The following is a 19,860-nucleotide window of genomic DNA, read 5'->3' as shown; positions in this document are numbered from 1 at the left end:
CAGTAACCCAATCGCTGGGTTTGTTCATATTTAACCCAGCATTTTTTAGAGTGTGCAATTCACAAGGCAATAAGAATTTATTTTTTAAACAAATAAATACTTTTATTTTATTTATTTTTATTTAGTCATTTAGCAGACGCTTTTGTCCAAAGTGACTTACAAATGAGGACATTAGAAGCAATCAAAACCAACAAAAGAGCAACAACATGCAAGTGCAAGTGCTATTACAAGTCTCGGTTAGCCTAACGCAGTACACATAAGAAGTTTTTTTTTTTTGTTTTTGTTTTTTAATAAGAAACAAGTAGATAGAATAGAAAAAAATAAAGCTAATGTTAGTTTTACAAGAAAACTACAGTTAATTAGTGATTGGTGCATGAGAATATTAATGTAAAGAGAATTAAATAAATACAATTAAATACATTATATAATATGTTAATTATATCAAATAAAAACATTTAAATATATCAAAATGTAATGTAGATATTACATTAAATGCAATAAAAATATTATGTGCTGTAATTAGTTGAATGAAGTTCAGAGGACAGTCATAGAAAGAATTTGACTCACACATGCACTACTATGATCATTTTATGGTGCTTTTCAGGTGCCTGCTTGAACACTTTCGTTTATTGGAAAGAAGAAACAACATGAGGCTAAATAAACTGGTGATTTTAAATAATTTTGGTGAGCTGTCTCTTTAAGCAGCTCTTTCTCCATATTTGACCAGTTGTGAGAAATCATCTAGAACAGTTCAACATCATATGCAGTTCATCTCAAAAGTTATTGATCTGTATTTTTCTGGCTCTAGTTTTTATTCAAATTCCTGAATGTTGTTGGAGACCTGCAGTGGCTCTCGCACCTGGAGATCGCTGCTTTGATTAAATATAGGCTGTAAATACAGGCTGATAATCAATACAGGATTAACTGATTCAGAATGTTGGAGTGGTGGCTGCAAACACTCACAGAAGGTAAAGAGAGGAGCGTTGGGATAATTCGGTACTGAAACACCTGCATGTAAATGACACCAGCAATCACACACACTTCACATGAGCTCTTCAAAACCACTCCACATCCTCACTGATGATAAGAGTGAGTCCTGAAAGTTGACTGAGTGCATGTGTGTGACAAAAACAGGCAGATTTCTCTTAAAATACTGAAATGCAATTTATCTGTAATTTAAGTGGTGTTGTGAAGTGTTTATAGGCATCAGGTGTGCATAAGGCTGAACTTCTTTCAAAAACAATTTTACAAAACAATAAAAAAAATGTCATCAATTATGCAAAATATAAGTAGATAATGTTTTGAGAATAAAATTAAACCATAAAATGCCATTTTAAATAAATATATAAGTTATTAAAATGATTTATTTAATTTTTTTTATTAATTTAGTAATACATTAAGTAAATAAATTTAGTATTTTAAAATCAATTTGGTCATTTTTCCTGAAAGATAAATATTTTCAAAATCAGTTTACAAATCTAACAGCTACAAACTCCAATTTAGATTTTTCTGGTGTCTTTAAAACTTGTGATTGAAATGGCTTTCTGTTAATTTCATCAGGTTGAGTGCATTGCATTGTGGGAAACACTGTTCAGCGAGGAGTGATGTGTTTAAATTTTGACTACTGCATTCGTTTGTGTATTCTGTGCATACAACATTTTCATGCGGAAAAATAGTAGTAGTGTGCTTGTATCCACTGATATTCCTACCATCTTTCCACATCTACACAATCTTGATAATGAGAGGGCTGATTTATTCAGATTCAAGCTAATTACATTCCTCTGCTGTCTGATGCTCCTCCCACTCCTTTCTCTTTCTCCGCCTCTTTCATCTTTTCTCATCTCTCTCTCTTCCACCCTTCTTTTCGCTGATTTGCATGTGTGCTCTGTAATTGTCATGATCGCACTGAGTTGCTTTGTGGGAGCAGGTGTGAGTCCGTCCCCTCGTAATGCACTTCCTCTCTGTTCGTCTACTTTAGTGCGCCCCCTACAGACAGGATACTGACGAGCAATCGCACAGCTCGGACCAATCTTTATGAAACACATAGCCTACATAACGTGCATTTCTTCGTTGAGCTCATTTTCTTTGAAAAAATATGCAAAAATGCTAAAGAAACCAGTTTAACCATTTCAGCATTGCTGTTACAACTCCCTTTTAACGATTTTTGATATTTTCAGCATTTTATGAAAAGTCTTTCTACACTACACTATAAATGAACAATATTTGAACAATATTTTGGTGTACATCAATAAACTAGATAACAATTAGTTTTATTACTATTATTAAATAACAATATTATTTATTATTAAATTATTTAAACAACAACAACTACTACTACAACTATTATTAGTAGTAGTAGTAGTAGTGAAGTGACATACTGCCAAGTATGGTGACCCATACTCGGAATTTGTGCTCTGCATTTAACCCATCCAACGTGCACACACACAGCAGTGAACACACACACACAGCAGTGAACACACACACACACACCGTGAACACACACCCAGAACAGTGGGCAGCCATTTATGCTGCAGCGCCCAGGGAGCAGTTGGGGGTTTTCTCTTTCTCCGCCTCTTTCATCTTTTCTCATCTCTCTCTCTCTTCCACCCTTCTTTTCCTGTCAGGTGCTTCTTTGAGCTGATTTGCATGTGTGCTCTGGGCACCTTGCTCAAGGGCACCTCAGTCGTGGTATTGAGGGTGGAGAGAGCGCTGGACATTCACTCCTCCCACCTACAATCCCTGCCGCCCCGAGACTCGAACCCGCAACCTTTGGATTACGAGTCCGACTCTCTAACAATTAGGCCACGACTTCGTAGTAGTAGTAGTAGCAGTAGTAGTAGTAGTAGCAGTAGTAGTAGTAGTGGTAGTGGTAGTGGTAGTGGTAGTGGTAGTAGTGGTAGTAGTGGTAGTGGTAGTGGTAGTGGTAGTGGTAGTAGTGGTAGCAGTAGTAGTAGTAGTGGTAGTGGTAGTGGTAGTGGTAGTAGTGGTAGTAGTGGTAGTAGTGGTAGTGGTAGTGGTAGTGGTAGTAGTGGTAGTGGTAGTGGTAGTAGTGGTAGTGTTGTTTTATGTTATTTTATTTATTCATTTTGTTTTTCCTGGTGTTTAGGATTAATGCTTCTATACTCACATTGACTGAATGGAGCAAGTTTCTGAACACAGAATACACTTTACTTGATGTGTAAATGTGGACCGTCAAGTGTTAATATGCTCAATTGACTTCAGAAAGTAACAGAATTCTGAAATATTTTTTTGCGGCTTAGTTATGTCAGTCCTTGTCTTGTGTTTCCCCTCCTCCCGAAAATTTTGGGGGGGGGGTAAGAGGGTCACAGCCTGTGTGGCCGGGCCAAGGGCCAAGGCCACACGACCCGAAAAAAATAGGCCGTGGCTTCCCGAGTCCCCTGACCCGCCATGGCCTCCCGAGTTCCCTGACCCGCCATGGCCTCCCGAGTCCCCTGACCCGCCCTGGCCTCCCGAGTTCCCTGACCCGCCATGGCCTCCCGAGTCCCCTGACCCGCCATGGCCCCTGGAACGGGCACCGCCCTGGAGGCCTCCAGAGCGCCCACCCCCCCTCCCCATTGGATGGTGTTAGGCGTGAGGAAACGCCTTCAGGAGGGGGGCGTAATGTCAGTCCTTGTCTTGTGTTTCCCCTCCTCCCGTGCCCATATTTGGCCTTCCTGTTCCTGTCCTCGTTTGTCTTCATTAGTTTAATTAGTCCCTAGCCCTGTGTTTTGATTAGTCCACACCTGTTCCTTATTTCCCTGTGTTTATAAGCCCTGTGTCTCCTAGCCCCTGTGTCTGGTCTTAACGTCATTTGATGTTCGTCTCTCCCCATGCTCCTCGTCTCTTTGTGTGTTCAATAAAACGGTTTATTGATACCTCCACGTCTCTGCGCTCCTTGTGTCCCGAGAGGGAACGTGACAAGTTAATAGTGTAGGATATTTGTTTTATTACATTGCTCATCATTATTGGGCTCAATCATAGATTGGACTCATGCAGAAAGCAACCGCATACAGACGCCTTGGCTTCATGGTGATGGGTTTTGCATGTGATTCAATGTGAAACTAGCTTCACTAAATGTTTTTTTTTTTTTATTGAGAAGGGTGTTTGCCGTGAGTAGTGAATGTTTGACTATGTTTGCATAGTATTTTGAACTTTTTTCATTTCAAAGAACAAAAACAATCTTTATTCCATAAAATGCTGGTCTCTTTAAAGTATTGATTTCATGTTGTTTTGTTTTGGCTGTTGTAAATGGATTTTTCCTCTCTGTGAACAAAATAAAAAAGCAGTCCAGGCAGTTCCTTGCACTAGTAATTTCAGGTCTCCATATCGTCTGCACTGGCACCATAGATCAAACGCCTGCGCAGTCCTAAACTCTCACTCATATTAACTTTGCTGCAGACTTCATATACCGTCAACACTCAGATTTACACAGATGACTGCTTTATTCACCGCTGAGTATCTCTCCTGAGGTTAATGAACCGTCCATGCCACTTTATTACCTCTGCCCTCCTGCGACGTGGTGCCAGGCATCACCAATCCATCAGCTGCTCGGCCCGGTCTGACAGAGCCTACTAACAGGATTGATATCGAACCAGCTCTGGAGGAGCTATTAATTATTTACTCTGGCTGATGTTTGTCTTCAAATGTGTAGGCGTGTGTGTGAGTTTCAGTGGCTTATGGTGGAACATTTTTAAAGAAATGATTTCCCAAAAAATGAACATTCATCAATCATCTTTTACTAACCCTCATGTCATTTTAAACCCTCATGTCATTTAATTTTACAGTATGATTCTCAACGCAATGCTCTTGCTGTTATTTTCCATGATGTTATAGGGCTGTAGCTAACAATTATTTTGATTATCAGTTAACCTGTTGATTATTTGTTTGATTCATTTTATAGAATGACTAATTTCATTAGAAAACCCCCCAAAAAAACATGTTATTCCACATCTTTCCTAATATTCTCCTCCATGCATTTTGTATAGGGAACAAATAGCCTATAAATGTATTAATGTCAGCAATTCTATACATTTTATGCAAAAAAAAAAAAGGTTCAAATACTGCTGTCAAATGATTAATCGCATCCAAAATCTAAATTTGTGTTTACAACTTTACATAATATGTGTGTTTACTGTGTATATTTATGTAGGCTATATATAAATACACACAAACACACACACACACATATACATTTATTTAAAAATATAGATAATATAATAATTTAGATTATATATAAATATGTTTATATAACATATTTCTCTTATTCTACTGTGGTGGCATGAGTGCATATTTAAATATACACATAAATTGTAAACACAAACTTTTATTTTGTATGCGATTAATCATTTGACAGTCCATACATTTTTATATATATAAAAAAAATTTAAATAAAGAATGTTTGGACTGTCACAATTAGGCCTATAAATTATGAGTAAAAAACAAAACCACAAACATCAGATAAAGTAGAACACACACTTTTGTTCTGATCATATAACACATATTTATTGCATATGCATATTTCTTGTAAATGTAAAATTTTCTTAAATGTTATATTAATGACGTTAGGCCTACTTAAATGTTACATATAGGATTTCAATCGGCTATGGTAACTTTTGAAGCTAAATTAATGCACAACAACTAGTATTAAATATTTAAATTAAAATATTTTTGGGAACATTTATTGCACTGCTTTCTTGTGCGTGCTTCCTTTGGGAAGTTTGAAGTTCAGTGGATTCGTTTCGCTTCGACAAGCCTTTTTTTATCTAAAAATTTAAATATTCTGGTAGATTCATAACTTTTACAGAAAATATACGTCAAATGTAAGTTAATGCGACGCTCACACATATGACTAGTCCATACAATATGGTGTGGTAAAGTAGCTTTGTTGGAAGAACAAATCAAATTAATCAAGTCTTTATTAACTTGAAATGATTGGGTTTTATTGTATAGAAAAGAGCAGTATGGGCATTTTTCAGAACATATGTTCTACTGAAGAAAAAATTCAGTGACAACACTGACAACTGAAAATATGATTCTTTAGCTGGATTTGTGATGTTGTAACCTGTGTAGGATATATTAAAGCCCTCCTCACTCACTGGACTTCTGCATTAGTGCTGGTCTGCTATTCTTCTCCTAATGAATCAGGCTTAATTGAGCTGTTAATGGAATATTAATCAGTGCCGGACAGCCTGTGTTTCACAGAGAAACCAATCTCTAAAATGCTTAGAACAGACCTTCATGCAATTAGCCACAGTTTCGAGTATTAAATTGGAAGTGAACGTTAAAGAATCTGTGCTTAAGTCATTAGTATGCATATTAGTGTCTGGTCAAGAAGTGCTCTTTACGGTAAATAAATACAAGCGAATTGAGGACACAACTTAGTATTTATTTGTATGCAGAGGACTTTAATCTGAACGAAGAGCAAAAGTACATGTTAGACAGAAAAGAAAAATATTTTTATGCAGCGTCTCAACATAGCTTGCTTATTAACTTTGGCTTGTTGACTTATGAATATTTTATACTCCAATACAGTATATTCGTTCTCTTGAGCAAAATATGACCAGGGTAATTTACTCTGACATAATTTACTATTTATCTTGCATGCTAAGGGAGTTACTATCACAATTTTAATTGCTCATACATGCTGAACTATTAGGCGTGTAATTCGTCTCCCAAATGTATTTTACAGATCATGATTTATTACTTCAAATCATACGATATGTTGAAGAGAGGTGAGCTGCTACTTTTCTATTTGGATGTGCATTGAGTAGACCAGAATAGAGACTTGGGGGTGGGATTCTTGATTCGGGCAAGTAAACAACCACCTTAACAACCGCAGCAAAACCCTGGCAACCACCCACATCACCCTAGCACTGTGGTGGCGTGTTTGGCACAGGCGTGCACCACTCACATTTGATGAAGATGAATAGCAACTAGAAGGTAAAATGTGAGGAGAAGAGCACAGGCAATGTATGTCTACTGAAATCAGAAACTCTTCCAGAAACCTGGAGCTTTAAATATAAGTTAAATGTAATAGTGAGCAATACAATATATTGTACATATGGACATTCATAAACTATTCCATAAATATGGAAGTCTCATATGATCACCGGCTGCATTTGTTTGATCAAAAATACAGTAAAAACTGTAAAAATGTGAAATATTATTACAATTTAAAATATCAGTTTAAATGTTTTAAAATTAAATGTATTCCTTTCCTTTTGAAATCTTACTTGCCCCAAACTTGAATGGTATCTCTTTACAAAATTTTCACAAAAATAGTAAGCAGAATTTTTTTTTGTTCAGCATCAATAATAAGGAGGAATAAATTACATTGTAAATATATTATATTATACTGTATAGTACCTATATATACATGTTATATGCATATATTTTTATTGTTTGTGTATTATATTCATTATGAATGCATGTCTTTAAATTCAACATGCACCCTTAAAATACTGCTACATAAGCTGCTCACTAGAGTTTGGAACAGAGCCATTATGTCCATAAACACTAGTTGATGATTGTGGGTTGTGTGTATGTGTGTGCGCCAGGTCAGCCTGCCAAAGAAACCCATGATGTTTTCATCTGATGGAGTAATATGTAGATTTAATGACCTTTCAGAAATTGGATTGCTTTTATTGGATTACAGCAGGCGACAGTGTGACTAACTGACCTTTTGCTCTGAAAATAAGGACAGAAATCTTTATACCCTGAGTGCTGGTCTGCATCTATCCCCAGGCTACATGACACTCGAAAATGTATTCAGCCACATTTGCAAAAATCAAAGCATGTTTCGTAACCTCAAATTACATATGCACAAAATCTATTGATATATCCCATAATGCACTGCATTCAAAATTATTTAATCTAAACCTCTACAAAATGAGCTCCACAAGATTGAAAACAGTCTTTATACCTCTTTTTTGCTATAAAATATAAAATTATAGCAGTACCCCCCTCCCACCCCCTTATCTTATTAGATGTCTCTTGTTTAAAGATGCACATCTTTGCGTGTTTGCGAATTTGAGAATACAGTGCATTAAATGATGTACATGAGAAAACCTTTTTTTACTCTACATCAGAAATTACCATATGTTTTGTCAGCAAATCTCGAAATATTTACTTGAAATACGCCCTATATTTTCAGTTAATTTCAATCATTTAATAATTCATTTGCATGTTCATGGTTCTCTAAATGTTGCTTAATGGTCACATGACACGCAGTTAAACAAAATATTTCATAGATACAGATACTGTTAGTAAGATATATTGTAGTTACACTCAAGAGTCTTCTGCCATCTTTTCCCTAGCATCTCCAGCGAGCCATCTGGATCCCTCAGTAACTGTCCTCGTCTGTTTAATCCAGATTACTCCTCTGTTTTTCTTTTAACCGACACATGTCAACACAACCCATCAGCGCCTGCTGATTTCCTGCAGTGTTTGTTTATGGGATGTGTTTGTGTCATTTACTTCCAATTTGTGTGGATACTCAAGAGAGGAAGACTGGATCTAGATTTTGTACAAATGCTCTTATAACTTCTTTTCCCCTTCATTTTATGCCTGTGTGTTTGAGAATAAGTGACTGTGCTTGTATAGGGAGACTAAACAGCCTCTTCTTCTCTGGCTAGAATTTCGAAATTGCCTAAAATGTCTGGTATTTGGCTTTGTTTGTATTTGGTGAAGACTGAAAAGTGGTTTGACCAAGACTGTGCAGGCTTTGTACATAATCGACCAATTGTAGCGCGCATGAAGGTGAGATCTACAGAGATACACATAAATATTATGTATGAGGAGTGTAGAGAGACTGACGATAGGAAAACAAATCCAAAACACAGACATTTAAGGCAATTTAGAAGTCCTGGTCATGTCTGGGGAAAAGAGAACGTATGGTCAATCTATTTTATTCACTGTAGGCCTATCAGAGACTATCTGCCTCGAGGGCTGTGTGCTTTAGCAAGTGAATTTGATCTATAAATGATGTAATTGAGACAAAATGTTGACTATAAACATTAAATTCAGTTCATAGAGTGTTTCAAATCGATGTGTTTGTGTTTGATTTCAGTTAGTATGCTGTCTAGGTCTTGCAGTCTATTTAGCTCACTATGTATTGGAATAGTGCCACATTCACCCATTAAGATGCTAATTTATCACTTTAAATACTTTCTTTGAACAACTTGGCTTTTGAGTACAGAGCTTGAGAACCAGAAGAGCACTTAACTCTCCATAACTGTTCATTTAAACCAGCTGCTACATCACAGCTCTTTTCTTCTAACAGCAGCGTGTTTGATCATAACCATTTTGAATTCTGTAGCTACATTTTTCTGTGATTATGAAACTGAAATATCTACTCCGTGGCATGTGAGTATCTCTGTCTGTCCTCGTTCTTCAGGACTTTTACCCATGCAGATGGAGAGCAGTTGTTCATTAAGGCTCTCGTTAACCGTCTAATTACACAGTAAAACAATGCGTTGACATTTCTCCAGACCCCAGCAACACAGTGTTCCATCATTATTTCAGATCGTTCGTCATTAATTGATTTCCTGCCCAGTTTGACCCTTAACGCACTGATTGGCTGCCACTGAGAGAGAGACTGAGTGAATCAGTGTGTTGTTGTTTCAGTAATTTGTTTTTAGAGTCACTCATAAACCTTATTGGTCGTCCTCTGTCGTACAGTGAAAGAGGTTCAAAGATGGCTGTCACAGTCTTGCGACCAAAGATAGCCTACGATCATATTCTGACAGTGTCAGAAATTCAGCATGATCATCGCACAGTGTGTTTGCTGCTACGATCCATGTTTACTGACCAGCCAATAAAAATACGACATTAAATCAACGCGACATGGCGCTAAAACATAAAACTGCTTTCCTCAAGCTCTTATTCCTACCTCTTTCCTTCCATTATTTTCCCTCCTTCTTTAAAAAAAAATCTAAAAGAAGTAACCAAACACATCTATGTTGTCAAAGTTTCAACATGGTTTGCATCACTTATCATAGATTGACTCTGTGCATCATGCATGCAGCGTGTTATAAATTGCCATAATGCCACACTGAAAGTTGATTTTTCAAAGATAGTTGGAGTACATTTAACAAGAAAATACTATTTCAGTCTTTCTACTACAAACATTTCATGTTTAATTCAATGCTACTTGCCTTTTCTCTCTAATTACTTGTGAAAATAATTTCAAAGCAAATGTTTTTTCAGTGCACATGTGATTTCCACACTGTGCACACATCTGCATAGAAATGAGCATTAGTGTGCGTGTTTTCTCTGTGTGTTTTTAATCTCAGTGTGGTGGCTGTGGCTCTGCCCTCCACTGCCCCGCTCAGAGATCAGCGCTCTAATAAGCTGTTGGATTGTTTGGCCATAACATCTTCTTTGCATTTCAAACTGTTTCCAGGAAGAAAAATAACAGACCAAGGAACGAAGCTTGAAACGGCTCTCATGATGCCTGTGGTTTGAATCAAACCGAAATCTCAGTTTAGCTGTCCCCTGTGTTCTAGTTAGTGCTGCTTGCTGTTAGTATTGCTCGTTTTAAACATGTTTGAATTTTTATTATTTTCCATTTTTCCATTTTAGCTTCATTTATTTTAGTACATCAACTGAGAGTTTTTTTTATGTTTTATTGTTTCAGTTGAATTTATTTCAAGTGAGGCATTTAGGCATATTCGGCTCTGTGTGCACATGCGATATCTTACAGATGAACTCTTCACATGAACAAATCGTTGAAAATATCTTCTGAAATTTCTTCTGTATTCACAACAGCCTAAACTTGCAGCATCTGAGAATTTCTCACATTGATGCAAATTCAATTGGAGATTCATTAGCCATGAAAACATGGCCTGCCTCAAAGCGATTGAGCAGTTCTGCATGAATATCTCATGAGCAGTCAGTGTAAATGGTGGCTTTGCTTGGGAGACTGAATTTATAGCCCGATGAATCAATGCATGTTCAAAATGGGAGCCACACTATGGGTTCTAACCGCTCTTGCTCTCTCTGGCAGAAATCTCTTTTCCACAGATATTAAAGCTCATATGATGGATGAATGGGGTTTATGTTTAATATAATAATTCTCATGCTCATAAATGCTCATGGATGTTAGCATCCCAATAGACTTTAGCATGCAAGCATCTGTGGTTTTCACAATACGATCTCATGGCAAGTTGTAAATATTTTGCTCTCTGGTGATTGGGTAGCTAATTCGTATGAATTCATACAATCCTCAGTGACAGTTGGGGCTGCACTTTTATGCTTTTTAAAAAAAAAAAAAATTGAATGTTTTCATATTTTGTAACGGGGGTGAACGAGATGTGCGGATCCAAGTGCAAGCTTTTATTTATAAACATAGTCAATAAACAGGCAGGGTCAAACAACGGCAAACAGATATGGTACGGGCAAGACACAGAGCAATCCTAGGGCTAGCGAGAGTCGACGATCGGCGAACAATATCAAACAGGGCAAGGCAGAGAGATAATCCAGGTATACGAGCAGTAGTCCAAGAGAGGTACAAACAGAGTCCAAACGCCAAGGCAAAGGGGTAAATCCAGAAAACGCGGACAAGAATCAAAACACTAGAAAAACACACAAGGCAAGACTATGACAACAAAGTGGGTTCCGTATCGCAGCTAAAACTAGGAGAGTTATAAATGCAGAACAATACTGGAACTAAAGAGAAAAACACAGAATGGCTCAGTAAGGCAGCTAACACTAGGGGAGTGATAAACGCAATACAATACTCGGCAGAGAGGAAGAGGAAGTCCATGGTTTATGTAGGGTGTGTGATCAGTGCAATCAGCTGTGTGTCGTCAGTGCAATGGATGATGGGAATTGTAGTCTGAGGTGGCGTGCAACAGTTAGTGTGGTGCAAGAGTCCATGTGGTGAGCGAGTGACCTCTGGTGGTAAATTAACGGAAGTTCATAGACCAGATTCATGACACATTGCATGAATTCATACGAGATAAAATAGTTACATTTTCCAGTGAGATTGGATTGTTTTTTTCATTAACGCTACAGTAAACTCTTGAAAATCAAGGTTCTTTAATTTGGCTTCTATAGTTCCATGAAGAACCTTTAACATTCATGTAATCTTTCCATTCCACAAAAGGTTCTTCATAGTTGAAAAAGGTTCTTTAGATTATTAAAATGTTCTTCACTAATTCTAAATGTTGTGATAGCTCATTGTAACAATATTTGGTAACACTTTATTTTAAGGTGTCCTTGTTACACGTTACATGTACTTACTATTATAATAACAATACATTATGCACAATTACATAGAAGTAACCCTAAACCAAACCCTCATCCTAACCCTAACCATATAGTAAATACTTGTAGTTCATTCATATTTCTCAGTGCTTAAATGTATAATTACACTGTAACAAGGGCACCTTAAAATATAGTGTAACCCAGTATTTTTTATAGTGTACAAGAGCCAACCGTAGTATTAAGCTAGTACAGAAGCTAGAGCAAAAAAAGCAGCATTGTGTTCTTACAGTTTGTAGAAGTGTAATCTGATGTGTTTAACTTGTTTTAATTGTTTTAGATAATAATGATTGGAATATTATCAGTTTGTTTAAATGTTACCACATGAAGCACATTTTAGGTTACTTGACAAAGCATTTTTGTGCAAGAGAAGCTTGAAGAAAGTTTGCTGCCTGGATCCCAGACTTTGTTCCAGGCAGCAGGTCTGCCTTTGTAAGGGTGAATAAACATCTTGCGAATGAACAGATTTTTCCCGTACAGTATTTGAAGCGTGTATCTGAGGTGAGGCTGCAGTTATTCTCCCGTGGCAAAAAAATAATCTGCTGAAGTTTCGTATGAAATGATTTTGCTTTGCTGAACATGATTGGCAGCCGCTGACACGGGCGGCTGTGCTCATCCAATCAAACGTCATGTTCCACCCACGTCTTGAGACATCTGTCAATCCCGGAAGAAACGAGCTTTGTGCAGAGTGTTAAGGACCGCTATCGTTGCCATGCTTCTGATGGATGGCATTATTTCCCTGGATCTCAAACACAAACCTGTTATATTTTTCATCTTAAATCTTTCTATAACAGTTTGCATGCAGAAAATAACTGACTGCGTGGAATAAACTCCCTAGACAAATAGAGTAAGATCTCTTGTAGGGTAATTATAATTGTATTTATGTAGTTTATGAAAATAAAATAAAATTAGTAAATACTATACAGACATCAATTTTTTTTTTTAATTATTTATACAATTTCACTAAAATTAAAGTGAAAACTAAATACTGAAAAAAAAACATAAACTTATTTTAAGCTACAAATGGTGCTATATAGCACTAAAAGTGGTTCTTGGCTTGTAAACATAGGGGAACCACCTTTGTCAAATGGTGCTATGTACAACCATAAGAGGTGCCATATTGCATTGTATTTCTTCAACAAAAATTAGTCAACAGTAGTCAGTGATCGTAAAAAACCTTTAAAGGGGCTTAAAGGGGACCTATTATGCTCATTTTTACAAGATGTAAAATAAGTCTCTGATATCCCCAGAGTGTGTATGTGAAGTTATAGCTCAAAATACCCGACACATAATTTTTTATAGCTTGTTAAAATTGCCACTTTTAGGGTGTGAGCCAAAACACTCTGATTTTGAGTATGTTGCTTTAATGCAAATGAGCTGGTGCTCCCGGAGAAAAGGGCGGAGCTTCAAGAGCTTGAGCTCCCGCACCAGCAGTGCTAGCCTTTGCAAATAAACATTTAACTATTAGTACAAGCCTGTTATCTTTACAGAAAACATACTCTGTTTCAAAGTCAGTCATCTGTGCATAATAAACTCGCGTTGGTGAATTACACATTTGCAGGGAGCAAAAATAACAACATAGCAACATAGCAACAAGTCCCACTCGTGATTATGAGCTCAACAAACTCAAGCGATCGACTCACATTGCTTTCATATGCAACTTTTAACCACCACATTCCTATTCACGATCATTCATGAAGACAGCACCATTGAAAACAGACAGAGATAATAGTAGCTTTAGCATCAGCCTTACAGAGTGCCAAGAAGCTCTTTCAGAAGGGCAATTTGGAAAACAAATGCGTGATACTTACTTTGTCTGGAGCAGACGTTCGCGCACGAAGCATTGGTATCGATCCCTACACATATTGGGGACTTTACAGTTTTTTTCCGGGACATTTCCTTAGACAATGAAACTTAACCACAGTGTTCTCAGTGGCTCAGATGGAGGGAGTCTATGGAGATTCCTATGTTCTTTAGTGCATCCCAAAACACAACACTTGAAATGCCTCTTTGGCGCTGACATTGTATATCTCCAGCAGCTACAGCAAGTTATCGGTAATGGCGAAGGCAGACCACAGCTTCTCACTCAGGGCTGTGTCTATGCTTATAGGGCAGCGTCACAAATGGGTGGGACTTTTTCCCCTCGGTGACGTGAACAGAGGGAGAATCTGAAACAGCTCGTTCTAAGAGACTGTTTAGGATTTTTTTAGATTATAAAAAAATGAGTGGGTGGATTTTTACCATTATAGGCTGGATGTTTTCACACACTGCGGCCACACAACTGTGTTCAAATACCTTATAAAAGTGATTTTTGCATAATAGGTCCCCTTTAACAGGTTCTTTGTACGGCAGTGGTGCTATATAGCACCTTAATTACCCCAAAGAACCACTGAAGAACCATACAGGAGCTTAACAGGTTCTGTATATGGTAGCGGTGCTATATAGCCCCTGAGTCATGCCAAAGAACCGCTGAAGAACCACTGAAGCACCAAGATTTGGTGCTATATAGCAGGAAAAGTGGTTCCCCTACGAGCCAAAGAACCACTTTTAGTGCTATATAACACCAATTTTTTAGTGAATAGTTGCCAGAGCAACATTTCTCATTTTTATTTAGTTACTAAAATAATTACAACTAATTAAACTAAAACTATTAAAAATATGCTATGTGGACATTTTATAAAAAAAATATATCAAAATAATACAAATAAAAAGTAATGAAGTAAATTAAAAAATAATAAAAATGACAAAAACACAACAAAATTACTAAAACTTTAAAATTTAAGTAAAAACTAAAATCTTTTAAACTATATAATAATACAAATAAATTAAAACGAATAAAAATGACAAAAACAACAAAATGACTAAATCTCCCTAACTCAAATTCATTAATTGAAAAAATGGAAATTAACAAATATTAAACAAAACATATTAACAAAAACTGCAATACTAAATCAGTGATACTGAAGTAAAATTGATTGTTGTTTCAGCTTTTTTCCCTAGATAGCAACAAGATTTAAATTAAGAGCAAATAGAGGCTTGGCACTAAAAGACCTAAAGAGTCATGAACTATAAGTCTTGAACTATAATTGAGGAACCTTTGAGCAAAAAAGTAGTCTTCTGATCTGACACTAGTCATTTTGGGTTTGATTGAAGTTTAAGAGTGTGATCTGAGATCAGGTGTCGGGATGAACAGGACCGTTGGGGTTTGGGTTTTCCTTGTTATCTGCAGGCAGCTGTCAAAACGTTGAGAGGAAAATGTTAATCTTCCTGTAGGATTGCATTGACCCCAAAGCATCGATGGCGCACTGTCACTGTGTGATTGTCATGGTGACAGCCGTCCAGCCGCCTTACTGGTGTGAAATCACTTTCACGGTAGAAAAGTGACCTGTGCAGGTGGACACAGGTGGAACGCAGCTGCAGTCTGTGCTTCTGTAATGCCCACTACTGTCACATCAAGATACACATTTAACATATGGATATCAGATAAACATATGCAAATATGTGATAGTTACCACAGGGTAACAAACTACCACATATAGCAGTCCCTATAGGATCACAGACAGATCAAATCACTATGGTACTGGGTGGTGATGACGCAGTGGATAAAACACATGCCTTTGGTGTGAGAGACCCGGGTTCGAATCCACTGTGAGACACCAATGTGTCCCTGAGCAAGACACTTAACCCCTAGTTGCTCCAGAGGCGTGCGACCTCTGACATATATAGCAATTGTAAGTCGCTTTGGATAAAAGCGTCAGCTTAATGAATAAATGTAAATGTAAATGTGGTACTGTTTCAACTTCATATCTGTGAGCAATGTGAACAAATCTCAAACCAATGAATCGACTGAATCTCTGACATTTTAGCACCCATCAATAAAAATTGCATTACATTTTACCAGAGATTTCAATAATCTGACCTGTCATGTTGTGATCCCAGGACTGTAATTAAAAAGCACAACCATTCGTCTCTGACATTTAGCTGACTAATACTTATAATTTAGCCATTTTTAATGATATAGTTTTTGCTCTCCATTAAAATTTCCTCAGACAGTCTAATTGTTTTAACAGACACATCAAACACTGGAGAGCATTTGAGTGGTTTGTCTTGAAAGCCTTTCCTGGAAGAGGGTTATTGAAGATGGATTTGATAAGACTAACAGCTTTAGTTAATCAATCGGCCTTAAAAGCTCAATTAATCAAGCTCAGTCTTACAAACACAAGCTTCTACAGACACTTCAGAACATCTACAGCAAATAAAGATTTCAGTTAGTTTGTCATAAGAGAGTTTGAAGGTTGGTAAGATTTCTGGGTAATACTTTATTTTAAGGCGTCCTTGTCACACGTTACACTTACTATTAAATAACAATATATTATGCATAATTACATGCAAGTAACCCTAAGATAAACCCTAATCCTAACCCTAACCATATGGTAAGTACATATAGTCAAATAATATTACTTAAATATATAATCACACTGTAACAAGGGCACCTTAAAATAAAGTGTAATCAAGTTTTAAAGTATTATTGTGGTGAAAATGCATTCAATTCAAAATAACTGTTTTCTATTTTAATATATATTAAAATATAATTTATTCCTGTGATGCAATTCTGATTTTTCAGCGTCATTACTCCAGTCTTCAGTGTCACATGATCCTTCAGAAATCATTTTAATATGCTGATTTGATTCTCAAGAAACATTTATTATCACTGATGAAATTAGTTAATATTTTTTGTGGAAACCAAGATACATTTTTTTAGGATTCTTGATTAATAGAAAGTTCAAGATAACAATATTTATGTGAAATATAAATGTCTTTACTGTTACTTTTGATCAACTTAATGCATCCTTGCTGATGCATTAGTTTTTTATGTATGTAATATAGAAGTAGTTTCTTGTTTCTGCATTTCAGGATTTATGTTTTCAGGGAGGGAAATTTAAAAATTAAAATGTAAAATTAAGTGCTGAATTTGTCACGCTGATGCTGACTGGTGCTTTCAGATAATTGCTTTGTAAAATAAACAGCCATTCAGTTGTATTTTAGAAATAATGTATGTGCATGTGCTTGTTTTTCAGATTACGATGCTTGATAAAACAGTTGGAGAGGGGAGAGGCGTCTCTCGTGGACCTGAAGAAAAACCTGGAATATGCTGCCACTGTTTTGGAATCGGTCTATATTGAGGAAACAAGGTAAAGCGTGTGGGTTGTACACTGTTATTTTACTTTCCTACTCAAAATATGAAATATAACCACAGGCAATCAAACTGAAATTATAAATGAGACTTCAAAGTAAGCTATAAATTAAAAAAAATATACGGCTATGCCATTCCAAACATATTGGTTTTCTCATGCTGTTTCATAAAAGCCATCAGTTGCAAAGAAACTGCTTGGACTACATTGTACATTTATGATGAATAATCATCTCCAGGCTGTTTTATTCTCTTTATTATGACTCCACTGCATTGCTCATGAAGCTGTAACAACGCATTATTCATTTTTTCCACGTCAGAAGCTGATCCAGCTTTTCCACACAATCCCTAAATGGAGTCATTGTAATAGGAAAATTGTAAAATTGGTCCAGGACCAGTCTAATGGAGCCTTAAGCTATTCACTCGTGCAGATAGAGGTCGATTCAATTAGCAGTTAAAGATCTGTGTGCTTCAATCCCAAGATTGTTAGATTGAGTGAGTGGCCAGTTGAGGGGTCACAGGGGTCAACGCTGCTGTTGTGTCCTTCAGCAAGACCTTTCAAAAATGATTTTCTGTTAAGTATATGCCATTTAATGAATATTATGTAATATTTTCTACACACACACACACACACACACACAAACACAAATACATACATTATATATGCATGTGTATATACAATGCCTATAAAAAGTCTTCAAACTAAATTAAATTTTGTAATGTTGCTGCCTTATGTTAAACTGTTTTAAATTACTTTTTTCCCCCCCAAGTTTTTTAACATCTTTGCAAATTTATTGAAAATAAAAAAACTTAAATGATTTCATTGCATAAGTAATCATACCCTTATCTGGGACAGTTGAAATTTAGCTCTGCAGCATTCATATTGCTTGTAGATGTTGCTGCACTTCGAGTGAAGTTATCCTCTGGCCAGGACTTGAAAAGGAATAAAAAAGTCAATCGGTTCACTCCGAGCAGAATCGATATTTTAACGTTTCCGTTCCTGCGTTCGTCTGTATTATTACCGTTCCGAAACCGGTTCGAGTAGAACAAATAACCGTTAATACCGTTATTTAAAAAATTGTCTTTGCCTATAATAATAATAATAATAAAGTAAAGTGTTTTCTTTACACAAAAAGAAAAAGAAAGAAAGAAAAAAGTACAGAAAGAAATGGTATCTTAACCCGCTGCGTTTAGTCACAGCCAATACAGCATCATCTTTTCTAGATTTAAAAATTTCTAAATGTAGGCTATTAAACAAAACAAAAACATCTATTAATGCTTTAAAGACATTAAAGTATTTTTTAAGATATTTAAAAATGTTTGCTGCAAATTGTAAAAAAAAAAAACGGTACTTGTATAAAATTGCGTATTGAGGAAAAAAACTAACAAAAAGGCTAAGCCGCGTCACATTTTATTAGGCTATTATTCAGAAATGATGTAGGCTAAAATGCCGGTAAATCAAAAATGTTTACAAACATTATAAACACAGTTATTAGTTTCTCTCCTCAACAAATCCTCTAAACTTAAGGTTATATCCTATAGGCTATAAAAACGTCAATCCAAAAACAAATTAAAGGTGAAACTGATGCCTACCTCTCTCACTCAGCACGAATCCTAATGTTTCCATATTCTCGACGTATACTAAAATATTATTTATTGGCTTTTACTTTCATCGACGTAAAACATCATCCTTCACTTCGGCAATAACAGCACAGTTAGGCGGTGGTCACGCTGAACGCAACAGATCGGACAACGGAGCACTGTAACTTTTTACACGTTCCTTTAGCTGTATTTTATTTTGATAATGAACTGGCTGCAATGTCGCGAAAATATGTCTTTGTGCGCGTGAGGCGCCAGCGCGATATGGCCATACCAACGCTGGTTGGTTAAAACAAATAAAACTGTAAAATAAAACTGTAAAGCTTTTGCAAAATAAAGAAAACTACTGTCTGCGTCTCGTTTTCCTTTCCGAGAACGTTGGAATGCGTCACAATGAACTGTAGGTCTAACTCGGCATATATTTTTTTTCTTTCATTTTGTTAATGTCAATGATTTACGTGAAATATATTTATAGGCATATATATATATTCCTTTTTATGTAAGCCTATAGTTTTATTGCGTTTTCTCCGTTCACAGAAGCGCCGCAGGTGCGTAAGATCTGTTGAATCCTTCTTACACTGTCGTCGGATAAACTCTAACGCTGGTGTTCTGATGATTTGTGCTACCCTGCCAGATTTTGCTACCTCCCATTAAAACAGATGGTAGCAGAATTCATTGCCATTGCGACTAAACCACACATCTGGGGAAGAGTTCAGAAAAAAATATTTTTTGTTAAATTTTCACAGAATCATGTAGTCTCCGTGACCCTTAATGGAAGAAGTTTGGAACAACCAGGACTCTTCCTA

The 19,860-nt window shown here is 36.5% G+C and overlaps 1 protein-coding gene across 1 annotated transcript in view; it reads left to right on the top strand.

The window, feature by feature from the left end:
• The window catches only part of LOC306880935 (dual specificity calcium/calmodulin-dependent 3',5'-cyclic nucleotide phosphodiesterase 1A-like), a gene marked incomplete at both ends in the record, with an annotated part of 77,414 nt that overhangs the window by 36,736 nt on the left and 20,818 nt on the right, over positions 1-19,860 (top strand). The window contains one exon of the mRNA XM_079434739.1: positions 17,343-17,456. Coding sequence (XP_079290865.1) covers positions 17,343-17,456 — 114 coding nt within the window. The remainder of the gene's footprint in view (positions 1-17,342; positions 17,457-19,860) is intronic.

The sequence above is a fragment of the Barbus barbus genome, assembly GCF_936440315.1.
Source record: "Barbus barbus genome assembly, chromosome: 15".
In the NCBI taxonomy this organism is placed as follows: Eukaryota; Metazoa; Chordata; class Actinopteri; order Cypriniformes; family Cyprinidae; genus Barbus; species Barbus barbus.
This window is presented reverse-complemented; position numbering and strand designations above follow the sequence as displayed.